Genomic DNA, 13396 nt, shown 5'->3' on the forward strand with positions numbered 1-13396 from the left:
TTAAGTTTTTTTTTTTTATGTTCAATAATTTATCTGCTTTCTGCTGCCTTGTTCCTGCAGGATAGGGTTAGTGGCAGAAGACTTTTTAGAAAACATGTTAAAACATAAGGAAATTGAAAGATCTCTTAGAGAACATAAAATTGTTGTGCAAGATGAATAACACTGTGTAACAACATTGTCCTTGGTAGTATATATAGTGTAAAAAAAAAAGTGTGTGCATAAGTTTATCTTGCATGATAGGTAGCTTAATTATATATATTTATTACAAAGTAGTGAAATCTCGCTCAAATGGAACTCTCCTGTTACATTAAATTTTGTCTTGCAACCGGGATTTGTTATTTTGTCAACGATATATTGATTAGCACAAACAATAAAATGCATCTTGGCACACAATTTGATACTCAGTGGCAAAAGAAAATTTGTGTTGTACAGTGTAAGGTATTTTTCTCGCCGCCAATAATGCCGAGTGTCTTAATTTATCCAGGTCGGAATTATTTTGCTGCATCCGATATTTTGGTCAAGGGGATTCCTTTTGAGTGAGATTCCACTGTCTTGAATAACATTTGAGACAATAGTCACAGAACAAATTTATCTTAATTTTTGACAGTTTATTCTTATCATAAAGGTTGTTATTGTTTTATCGAGTGTTTATTATCATTTATAGATGCAATATCTTATTTTATATTGACAAAGCTTTTTCATCTAGGGTTGTGAGGACATGATAGTTGAATCATTAAGCCTAGACAACCTGGTGTCCATTTTGCGGTGGTCGGGAGAAGCTCATGGTTCGGCGTGGGTTCACCGGCAGGCTCTTCACTTCTTGCGTGAGGAATTTTCTCAGGTAATGCCAAAATGTACAGTATCTGCAATGTGTGTGTGTGTGTATTTGGGAAGGGGGGGGGGGGAAGAAAGAAAGAGAGAGATCGATAGTGGGAGAATGTAATTACCTAAGTGTAGTTAGAGGATGAGAACTATGCTCAGGGTGTCACATCTTCCTAGTACTGTCATATGATGCTTTAGAACTACTGACAATTTTGGCATCCACTGCCTTCTCCCTTGTTCCAACCATATACTGGTCTGCTTGCATAAAGAGGTTTTTGTAATAATTTTTGGCACATTTATTTCCTTATTGTGCATGCATGTAAATGGGTGCGAGTGGAAATGCATTCGAGTGGGAATGTGCATTAAATGTGGCTCTACAGTATCAGTTCCCAAGCCGAAGGCATTCATTTATGAATTCCTGGAAATGCCATTTCATTATACTATGCTGTAGCTTTAATTGTGGAAAGACATCTCTATTCTTCCTTTTCCATGTGTTCTACTGGTATGCCTTAACCTAGCATGGAACTGTCAAATTTATCATTATAATGAAAGGGAAAATCCAATAAAAAACATAAAGGTTTCAACATTTTCAGATGCTGTAGTCTTGTATCTTCTGTATTTAATGTCTTTTTTTTTTTTACATTTTTGCTAACAGGTTGCTCAGTCAGGAGTATTACTAGAACTGGAAAAGTCAACATTATTAGAAGCCTTGATATCAGACTTCTTACAAGCGGCAGAACTAGACGTGCTGCAGGCGACACTACGCTGGGGGGAACACCAGTTACTGAGACGAATGGAGGATAGAGGCAAGTTTTCTATTTTTGAGTTTGTCGTCCATTCTTGGCATATATTTCGGTCCTCATTTTGTTTGAGATAACGAAGCACCCAAGAACTCGTGTATTCATCCAATTTTGGGCTTTGTCATTTTTTATATTAAGACTGAACCCTTCTTGCATATGTCAGAAACAAACCTAACTGAACCTAGTGTAAATTATTAAAAAAGGGTTTTTAGTAGTAGTAGTAGTGGCATGTTAATAATACTTATATTAGCATCAGCATCGTGACTGTCTCCATTTGGAGTGTTGAGGTGATGGTGGGAACTTACATACACTGAAACCTCCATTTTCTAAACTAATTGGGACTGGACCCAATCTTATTGTGGACAGTATCAGGGTTTTTGAACGACCAAGAATTTACTATTTATCACAAACTATAAATATAAAAATGCATTTTTACTCATTCAAATATTGTACTGTACATATATAAGTATTTTGAATATAAAAAAATATAAAAAGTATTACACTCTAAAATCTATGGCTCTCTTAATCAGATTATCAATGTTTTCTTGGGAGCAAATTGTTTGCATTCCATGAAAGTTTAAAGGATGGTGACTGAGACTGTGAAGGTTCCACTGTAAAATATAATGCAGTCTAATTGATTGTGTCTACCTAAGCTGCTGATTAATATTTGACATAGCTGCATGAATATGTGCACAACATGAACAGCATGTTGCCTCCTACAAAGCATGTGATCTTGGCCTGCTGTGGCATGCTTTTGAGTCACAGTATTTCCTCCGACACCTGCTGGGTATGCGGGAAAGAACATCTCTAAAGCTGTGGTAAACAGGGAAGCCAGGATTGATCTTCTGTTGAAGATGACTCGGATGTGCGGGCGGTTCTTTGAGAGTAAGGTGGCAGTGTCTGTTGTTGAGAATTTGATCCACTGGTCGATGTCCCGCGGACTCTTTACCTTCACTCCGTCGGCTAGGCTACTGGGATATTCTTTGTCCATTACCCTGCCCACGGTGGCGGGCGGTTGAGGACAGCCGCAAGAAAGAATGTCTTTCTGTTTTTATAAACTGTGATTATAAAAAGTAATACCACTCATAATAAATATTTATGTGCATACTGACATGTATATTTCCATATATCTGATCAAGTGATGTAACAAAATTATGTGATACTACCCAGTGAATTCATATCATGTTTTAGTTATTATATATTCCATAGTTATTTGCTTGCCCATTCATCATCAGTAGAATAGGCATCAAAACACATTGATGTAGGTAGTTAAAGGAACAAAACAAAGCTAGGGAAAGAGACATCGCTGACATGCTTTATAGAAGTGTTTTAACCATCATCTCCCCATCTCCTGAACCACAAGCTGCTCAGCATATCGTACTGTACTTAGTCTAAAGAGTAATTCCTGCTAGTCAGATTACACAACTTTTTATTTCAAGGTTAGTAAATATGTATCAGCAATGTAATAAATTATTCAAATGTTGTTACTAGTGTCCAGTCACAAAGGTTCTTTCTAAATATAACACCATTCTGCATTGTAATGCTATTCCTCTGGTCCTGTTTAGTATGGATAAACAGCTTGTGACTGTATAACAAATGATAGTGCTTTCCATTCACCCGAGCTGTATGGGTCTGGAACCGTAGACCCCACACGCGTGTAAGGCCGTAGCTGTACCAACTGAGTTATGATAGTGCTGTATGATGTATGTATTGATGTATTGTGCATAGAAACGAGAATTAGAGTAAATATGAAAACTTTCTTTTTTTTAACTTCTGAATTTATTATTTGTGCAGAACCCAACTTGGTGTCACAGACAGCCCACTCGGTAACCCGGAAAGGTCTCAGGAAGAGGGACATGAATGACGTCGAGTTGCGAGAAATTCTATCCGAACTCTTACCTCACGTTCGAATGGACCACGTTCTACCTCCCAACCATGATATATTAACCCAGGTAAGTCATTGTTCACCTGTATATCCACAGTTTCTTCTAGTTGGGTTCAAGTTCACGTTCATAATCTTGTAGTAATTAGGTAATACTGCATATTATTCAGATTATTTATGTAAGATACATAATGAGCTTATTCTGTTGTATTTAAATCCGTACCAGTAAAGAATGGGGCTAATTAAGTGCAAAGTTGTTCCCACATATGAATATGTGGGAAGTGCAACTTCCCAACTCTTGTTGGGAAGTTCATTCTCGGTGCTGGGAGCCAAATAGAAGGAATTCTTCCACAGAGAACTGGTCATCATTGTTTACTGTAGAAACTTAATAGTTTACTTAATAGAAACTGATAACATAAATTATGTACAAGTCATTTACTCATCCACTCTTTTATGGAATGTTCATTTGTGACATTCAGTTATATTTCAAGCAAAATCTTCTATAATGCAATAGATCTCGAATGTTATTCTGACTGTTTTAACTGTATTTGCCGGTGTACAAAGTACATCTAATTTGCGAGGATACTTTGTGGACAAAAAAACCCACATTAATTATGTTCCATTTTGCATTTATTGACAGTGATTTTAAAGTGGTTTTTGTTGGAAAAAGCATATTATTTTGTGTATGTAAATACAATATTTATTTGGTTGTTGGACCAAAACAATGCATCCAGTCTGCTAGAAAATGTGTGTTGCTTCATTTCTCAGACTCAATTATATGTTTCCTGGTGATATATATATATACATATATAACATGATATATATATACAGGTATATCACATGATATAGGTGATATATATATACATATATATAACACCAGGAAAATCCTATATATTTTTCCTGGTGATTTCCTGGTTTCCATTTCTTACTCCACACGCCATCCTTGCTCCTTAATCTATAACATTGTTGTTCTTTTGGCTTTACCACTCACTTTATTTTCTATTACTTTTTTCCATTTGTACTGACATTTGATTCTCATTGTTCTTAAGAGAGTAATTGTGATTGGTGGTATGCTTGCTTGCAGGCTATAAAACGAGGGTTGGTATCCACGCCTCCGAGTCATATGATTGGGGATGACACCACCAACTATCGGCTTAATGCATGGATAAGAAGTAAAAATAATGGCTTATTTGTCAAGCCTCGACTTTTTACACCTTACGCTGAAGAAATAAAGGTAAATACATGGTATAAAATGCTCTTTATTAAGAATAATGCCTTAATATATGTATAATTTTCTCATGTGATGTTTCTCTCATTGAATTGGTTTATTACCACGACAGTCGGTTGTGGACGAACAGACTGCTGGTGGGGTGGATGTGGTGCGGCTACAGTGCTATGTGTCTCACATACCTGATGCCCTCTATATGGTTGAAGACAATGCTCCGCATCAGCCAATGTTTGCTCCATCCTCCACGGTGGATGTTGTTGCGGCTGCAATCCCAGGTCGGTATCTACCTTTCTTATTCCGTGCTAATGTTAGTTTGCCGGGTACACTACTTGTTATCAATAACCACGATGAGGATTCAAAACCTATGCACTGGGTGTTCCTAGAGGCATGCTCTAGTCGACTACGCTATGACATGGTGGTAAAACCATGTCGTGTCTTAATCGACTAGTGTGCATTTGGGAACGCCCAGAGCATAGACATGAATCCTCATCACGGCTCCTGTAAATTTTCTCATTGATATCTCACAGTAAAGTGATTTCTCTGTATAATAACCATAACATTAATCAGGCAATTTTTTTTGTGTCTAGTTAATGTATTTTAGAATCAATTATCTAGACAAAATACAGTAGACACCTTAGATCTTGGGGTCTTCTGTGGCTTCTGTGGATCTTCATGAATGTAACAATAATTAACACTTCAAATGCACATGATAATGAGGGAATGATGATCAAACCACACACCAGAAGATGAGGAGACAGTGACGTTTCGGTCCGTACTGGACCATTATCAAATCGATTTGTGGTAATCGGGTTAATAATGGTTCAGGATGGACCAAAATGTCGTCGTCTCCTCATCTTCTGGTGTGTGGTTTGGTCATCATATAAAAATAACAGCCATGTTATTGTGACTCATCGTCTGCACAAGGAGGGAAGTTCTTGCCATTTCTGACTCTGCAGTGCAAGACAGTGAGGGAAGGTTATCTTGAGATGATTTCGGGGCTTTTTAGTGTCCCCACAGCCCGGTCCTTGACCAGGCCTCCACCCCCAGGAAGCAGCCCGTGACAGCTGACTAACACCCAGGTACCTATTTACTGCTAGGTAACAGGGGCATAGGGTGAAAGAAACTCTGCCCAATATTTCTCGCCGGCGCCTGGGATCGAACCCAGGACCACAGGATCACAAGTCCAGCGTGCTGTCCGCTTGGCTGACCGGCTTCCCTCTCCGGGAAGTATTAAGGTACAGTGCTGCATGAGACTTAGAAGTCGTGCAGTGTAAATGGGGGTAAATGGGGCAACCTGAAGCTGGCTAGAGGTGATAGTAACAGCCACCAGCTTGAAAGTGTTGAAAGTTGCCAAATATCAAACATTTTTGCTCTTGTGTCATTTACTACTGTACTAATGCTCTCTCTTCCACAACTTTCATGGGAGGTGAGTGAGCGAGTAAAGGTCGAAAATTTACAGATCTGATTAAATCACACTGTATCTTGTTCGTTCACTCTGAGCACTTAAGTGTGGGTGATCCAGTTCCTTACCCACCCCCTTCATACACCTTTTCCCCCCCCCCATCCCCCCCCAAGAAAAAGAGGATCCGTCCATTTATGTATACACCTGTACTACGCATTTTTGTTTCCTCGGGAAGGTTTCTCTTGATAAACTTTACTGGTTATGTATGTGTGTTCATCCATTTTCTAGAGTCGTGGAAAAATTTTTTAGTTTCTGTATATTATAAATGAACTGGTCTCGGAGAGTAATCAACAGGTGTTAAAACGGCAAGTAATGGTTGACGTACGAGTAGTTTGAGCGTTGTTTTTGTGTATGAACTATGTCTTCCACATAAATTACCCTCAGTACCTGACTCTGTGACAGTGTTGGCAATGGTGCGGCGAGAGAGAGAGTTGGTGTCTTCTCCTGGGTATCAGAGAGCTGCCTCCCTTCTCTTTGGTGATCGTCGCATGCTGAGAAGACAAGTGCGGCTGCGTGTTGTCAGAGAATTCAATCTGCCAGATTCTGTTGCTGATGTGTTGGAGGTAAGGCAGCATATATATCAGGATTCCTTGTTTTCTTGATTCAACTAAATTAAATGAAATGACAATCCTTATAAATCTCAGAAGATTCACATTCTTTTTGTCTCTCAACTTTTAACCCCCTCAAAGAGCAACTATCATAAAAATTTAAATCTACAGAACAAATCCACAAGGGCCGTGACGAGGATTCGAACCTGCGTCCAAGCGCATTCCATGTTTTAAATCTACATGTGCACAAAAAATAAATATAATTTGTTCAATGGAATAATACATTTGCATGCAAAAGTAAGGATAAGGCAAGAAAACATGTGAATGTCAGTCTTTTCTGCATCATACACCATTGGAGGAAGCTGGGTGGGCAGTTACGTAGTCTGCTAACTACGTCACTACGTCAGCTGTCTGCTGACTCCTCCTCACCTGGTGGAGGAGTGAGGATAGTTTTGTCAGACTGCTCAAGTTGGAGAGTTTTTGTTAGTTGCTTCATTTTAGATTATATTGTGTTGATTAAGTTGATTTATTTACACAATTGACAAAAACAGTGCTTGAGGACTGTGTATAGGCCTACAATGTAATGTGTACATAATACAATGTAATATATTTCATATAAACAAATGAACAGATTTGTTCATTTGATGCATCACGTTAGTGTGATATCTGTGTGTGATATTTCATATAAACCTATTCCTTGCCACCACTCAAAGGAAGTGCCTTGCAACGCACTAGTTTGCTGCTATTCAAACATCAGTCAATACAAATTATAATTCCATGATAGCTGCTTATTCACGATAACTTTTTTCTTATAAGTAAACACAAAATGAAAATAGAACTTGTTTATTGAACTTAGTTAAGTTCATTACATTCATAAAGATGTATTATACCCATGCTGTATTTATATAATTTTGTATAAAAACTGGCCAATAATAACTAAAAATACCCAGTTATCGTTTCTGTGGCGGAATTAGGGGGTTGCTGAGCACTCGTTCACTCAAAAAATGAAGATGTGATCATACAGCTCCTCCCAGAGGATAGCACTCGGAGGGTCAAGACGCTGTAAACGTTTGTGATGAGAGTGAGTTAGCACTTCCGCATCAGCCCCCAGTCCAGGTTCCCAAGACTTGGCATGGGGTTTTAAAAGTTAACCAGGGGCTCTGTTTCGAGGTTTACAAAAAATAAAAAAAAAAATTAAGAAGAAATTTCTGTTTAATTTGGGCAGGAATGAGTAACAGTGGAATGATTTGAATTTTGAGAGAATTATTTGATGATCGAATCACAGAATTTTAAGAAATTTCAGTTGATGTATTGTTATTTGGTAATGATGCATACCAAACATACTAGTGAAGTTGCTCTTTCTTGAAGATACTGTACAGTACTTTATTATATCAATTTGGTTTAGTGTCTTTCTCGTGGGCAAATTGTTCTTTAGATATAAAAAACTGAGACTCGCACTTCATGACTCATTCTTGGCATCTAACATAATGGATATTTAACTGTAATTTTATCACTTGTCCAACTTCAAAATTATAGATGGTGCATATATGGTCTAGGCAACGGACACTAATTATTCTTGGATTAATTGGAGAAAACCTTGTCGTTTATATAACGATTAAATATATGCTTCACGATCCTGCAGGGGGCTTCCTACACCGAGGAGGAAGAGGAAGAGGTCGAGCAGAGATGCTCCGTGAGGGACGAAGGCAGGTCCAAGCTTCATCCTCCGGAATTCTTGCTTGACCCATTACTCGACCCTCCATCTCATCACTTCCGACTGCTGCAGGTTGTTGAACTGGCTGTATTGTAGTTGTTTCCAAGTTTAGTTTTTAGTTTGTTAAAAGAGTAGAGTGTATTTGGTATTCTGTAGATATTGAGAAAAGAATGTGGGAAAAGAAATAGAAAATTCACGTGTTCCTTGTGAATTTCAAAACAATTCACTAAGGACTTAGAAGCATGTACAATCTGGTTACCCCCCCCCCCCCCCTCTCCCCATCTAGAAAGGGTAATTTCCAGAGGGAATAGGATGTAACAAATATGGATTGTTAAGTATCTTTTAATTAAAAGATTTTCAGCTGTGTCTTGTATGAAACTCAGAGACTAACTTTGAATGATTTCCATAGAAACACACATTTAAACTCTAATTACTCTGAATAGTTTTTTTGTTTTTGTTTTTCTGAAAATAATTGTCATTAATTTCGTAGGGTGATGAAGGCCACCTTAGTGATGTGATGCCAGATGTGGCCCTGGCCTCTTCATCGCTGTCGGCACTCCACCTCGGCTCCAGCATCCTGGATGACCGAGCAATGGGCAGCCTGGAAGACTTGGAAGGGACACAAATGTCCCTAGATCTGGGTGATGGCTCACACCATCAGGTATGGCTTACGTCCTATTTTGTAGCGTTGAGGGTTGCATTGGAAGCTTGATCTCTCTCTTGTACTCTAGGTAACATTTTCATCTATTGCTATTGTAATGGTTATCTAGTAACAAAATGACTTCACATGGCAAATTCTCACACCTGAAATTTATTTTGAGAGGCAGCACATATCTGCTGTGCTTAAATTAGATAAAACACCTGGAGGGCACTGGACCCTCTTTAACATGTTTTTAGATATATATTTCTTTGATATTTAGCTTTTAAACATTAACTATTCATAGTAAACTTGCTTATAGTTTTGGTAGCTGTTTAAACAAATATTTAAGCTTACAAGCTTATAAAGGTGAGCAAGTGGGTATTTATCATGTATTTACTCAGTTTATAAAAAAATATGGCATATTTGAACACAAACGCTTTCCTATACATGTGCAGAAATCTTATTTTGACAGGTTGGATCACATCTTACGCTTGGTGGGTCTCATCGTCGGCGATCAAGTAGGCGCCGTCGCTTACCGCCCCATCTAACCCCACCACCTCCAATGGCTGGTCATCACACGTACGGGGGTCCACCTCCACGTTCTCCACACACTCCACCTTTGCGACCTCACTCCACCACTATCACCGCCACTGCCCGCCATCATGCCACCACCACACCGCCACTGTTCCTCTGACATCACCACTTCCACTCCTTACATTACCGCAGTCAAAGCCATCGTCACTACCATGAAGCGCGACACTCGCCACCCATCAGGCCGCGCACACCCATGTTTTGAATGCCGCTAAACTTTTATTGCTGCTTTTTATATTTAATATGCATATTACAACATGTTGCAGCTGGCAAGGTCTCAACAGCTCTTTGTCATAGGATTTAAACTTATCAATTCAAAACAAAGTAACAGATGTCTTACAAAATTTATGCCATTGATCAAACTCATTTTAAACCTATATTCAGGTTTAAAAGTCTATCACTGCCTACTGATTTCAGGTGTACATGACCATGTTTAGATGATGAATTGGCATATTTAGGTGTGACATAGTTGGCATTCTGTTTTACGAGTGACTGTGGAAGTAAGTAGTGGAACGATTAGTAATGGATTGCAATTTTTTTTATGTCTTGGAAAACATCTCATCATATGGTGATCAGTGACTAAAAAAAACTTTGAATCTGGAGTTTGTTTTTGGTTAGCTGATAGGCTCTCAGAGCTAGTGTGCCTAACCTCTCATATTGTAAAAAGAACATTTCATCACGTCTTAAGAGACCCATTTTTGTCTTTACCAAAATATTTTGACTTTGTCTTACCTTATTGCAACCTGTTCACGTTCAATTAGAATTTGTCGGATGAGGTTTTCAGAACTGTAATACAGTACAGTATTTACATTCCCATTATGACTGTACATGGGTGTTAAGGCAAGACTGGGGCTTGTTTTTGTTGGTTAGTGAGTTAAATTTATAATATTTGTTAATGTTCCATTTGAAGTGGCTCTTCTTCCTACCCTGGGCGGGTTATCACTACCTGGATACGACTTTCACAAATGTATTGATGCCAACACGCTTAATCAAGAATTTATTTTTTAGAGTTTTAAGTTTCATGAAAGATCCAAGTGTGTTCAGATGGATGAGGTTCACCTTCAACCTTGTTCTTTGGCTCGTGGTCATTATTTATGTCTTTTTTCGGTTATTGTATTTCTTATAGCACTTCTTAGAACGTTCCGACCGTTTGGTGATTCAAGAGCGAATTACACTGATGTTATCCAACAATTAATTGCTCATATTATGGATTATCAGTATTTGGTAGGAAATTGTAATTATAGCCAAGAAAAGCATTAGTTGGTATATAAGGACACATCATGTGTATTCAGTCCATACCTCCTTGACCATACAAGTGTTACTTGGTAAAAATGTGATTAATTTATTCCAATACAGTACAGTACTTAGCTCTGCCTCCAAGTGGAATAAGACTCGGGTATGAAATCAAGATGAAGTCTATTGAATCTCTGCAGCTGATATTTACTGTGGGTGGCTGATCAGCTTACTGGTATGTAATTATGTATATCCTTGGCTAGCCAGTAGATTGGTCGTGTGTAGCAATGGGGTTTTTGCACTTGTATCGTTTTGTCACACCGTTACCTGATGTGTGGTGTTTGAGAAGCAAAGGGAAAATGAATTTGGTTGCTACCAAGAGGCTGATTATTTAGCTGGTCCTGTGATATATGCTTTTGTATTATGTTGCAAGATCAAAATAACATCAGATCAGTGTCTCGCCCATTGTCTATAATTAAGAAGAATCAAACTTATTTATTTCATAATGTTTGTGCATAGCATAATGATAGGGCTTATTACATATCATAAGAGATTTGTTCTTTTTCTTTCTCTGTATATTGTGTCTAATGCATGCAGTTTAGAGCCATTTGTCTGCTACCCCAAAGTCTGTGATACTTTCAAGCTTCTTGAGAACTTCATCTTGCTCAGTCTCACACACTTTGTTATTTTTATTCATCAATGTGAAAGCAAGTCTCTAGAATTAGCCAACGCTCGTAATCCTATGAGTAAATTTGAGCAGAGTAACTTGGGGAAAAAAAAAACCACAGCGTGGCTCCCAAAGATTGATCCGTTGGTGTCTGCTCAGGCAACCGCTATGAACAGGTACGTCTCTACATTGGTCATTATTCCTGATAAACAGATTTTGTAGCACAGTAAAATACTTAACTTTTTTTTTTTTTTTTTACGAATTATATCATATTAACCCTTCAGCTGCAGATTTTTTGTACACTTCTTTCTCATATACACAATAAAAAATATTTTTGTTTATTCTCCATTAGAGAATAATATGACAAGAAGAGACAAAAATAATAATATTATCTCTGCCATAGTATTCATCTGTCAGGTTTATTTATTTATTTATTTTTATTATCTATTTATATATACAAGAGTTCTTACATTCTTGTACAGCCACCAGTACGCGTAGCGTTTCGGCCAAGTCCTTAATCCTATGTTCCCTGGAATACGACCCCGAAAAAATCGTTCAACAACCAAGTACCCATTTTACTGTTGAGTTAAACAGAGGTTACAGTTGAGGATTTGCGCCCAGTAAATCCTCCTTGGCCAGGTTTACAAAAGACATTCTTAGATGGTGGTTTTGCTACAGTACATGTGGCCAAAAGTGTGTGTGTGTGTATACATTTTGACACTTGACGTATTATTACTCAAATTGTATATTTTAAATCATACATATTCTCTATAATATAAATCAAAAATATTTTATTCTTAAAGATAACTGGTTGACATTTTAACAGGCAAAATGTTTTTGTTTTTTACAGCTCCTCACTAATTACTATTACAGTATATATTTGTATGAAGGAATATTGGATTTTTGTTAGTAGCTTATTTGAGGTTGAGAGCTATTTCTTGATGGCAGAGGTGGGCCCCTCATCAACTGATTATTATACAAACCACCACACGGTAAAGTGTACGGTATGTAAGTGTGCTGCGGTCATGATGGCTACAGTACAACATGTCTATATAAATGTGCAGAGTAGCTGAAGGGTTAAACGTGAAGATTGACTTGCATAGGCATGGGAGCTTGGGTTAAATGACCCTTTTTCAGAATGACCCTGAAAATGTAATTTCGGTAAAGAATGTAAAATTTAGCAACAGATATTCGGACTGAAAATAGATTTTTGTATTCTTCTTGAAAAACTTGATGAAAAGTTCTTGTGAAGTTGACTCTCCACTTTTAGCATTTCATCATAATATTACTGAGTGTTCACTGCATTAGTTAAGATCATTACCAAAGAATTATTGCCTTCCTTAACTCCTTTTTCAATAATTAGTGTCGGTTAATGGTCATACTGGATCACATGCTCACATTCACAAACTAAAGCAATGGTTGTTGACCAGACCACACACTAGAAAGTGAAGGGACGGCGACGTTTAGGTCCGTCCTGGACCATTCTCAAGTCGATTGTGTAATCGACTTGAGAATGGTCCAGGATGGAGCGAAACGTCGTCATCCCTTCACTTTCTAGTGTGTGGTCTGGTCAACATACTTCAGCCATGTTATTGCGACTCATCACCTGCATAAAGCAATGGTTGTATGTACTTTTCCCAAGAATGTTTTTCAGGCATATGAGCAAGCCAGTGACAAAAGTATCTTAACATTATTCTTTATACTAGACAAGTAGCTACATTTTTTCCATGTCATTTTAGGTGGCTAGTGTATTTTTGATTGACATTGTTAATACATAATGTTTTATGGCTACAAGTAACACAAACAGAT

The 13396-nt window shown here is 37.9% G+C and overlaps 1 protein-coding gene across 6 annotated transcripts in view; it reads left to right on the forward strand.

Annotated features, from left to right (window-relative positions):
• Window positions 1-11273, forward strand: part of LOC123757174 (BTB/POZ domain-containing protein 7) — a 46801-nt gene extending 35528 nt beyond the window's left edge. For 4 of the 6 annotated variants that reach the window (XM_045740629.2, XM_045740628.2, XM_069323654.1 and 1 more), the window contains 9 exons: window positions 707-841; window positions 1478-1628; window positions 3417-3574; window positions 4589-4738; window positions 4845-5007; window positions 6597-6757; window positions 8385-8528; window positions 8947-9117; window positions 9569-9940. In XM_045740629.2, coding sequence (XP_045596585.1) covers window positions 707-841; window positions 1478-1628; window positions 3417-3574; window positions 4589-4738; window positions 4845-5007; window positions 6597-6757; window positions 8385-8528; window positions 8947-9117; window positions 9569-9790 — 1455 coding nt within the window. In that variant the 3' untranslated portion in view covers window positions 9791-9940. Of the gene's footprint in view, window positions 1-706; window positions 842-1477; window positions 1629-3416; window positions 3575-4588; window positions 4739-4844; window positions 5008-6596; window positions 6758-8384; window positions 8529-8946; window positions 9118-9568 lie in introns of all 6 variants that reach the window. The other 2 variants (XM_045740625.2, XM_045740627.2) reach the window with 1 other exon arrangement.
• The last annotated feature ends 2123 nt before the right edge of the window (window positions 11274-13396 follow it).

The sequence above is a fragment of the Procambarus clarkii genome, chromosome 13 (genome assembly GCF_040958095.1).
Source record: "Procambarus clarkii isolate CNS0578487 chromosome 13, FALCON_Pclarkii_2.0, whole genome shotgun sequence".
Classification (NCBI taxonomy): domain Eukaryota; kingdom Metazoa; phylum Arthropoda; class Malacostraca; order Decapoda; family Cambaridae; genus Procambarus; species Procambarus clarkii.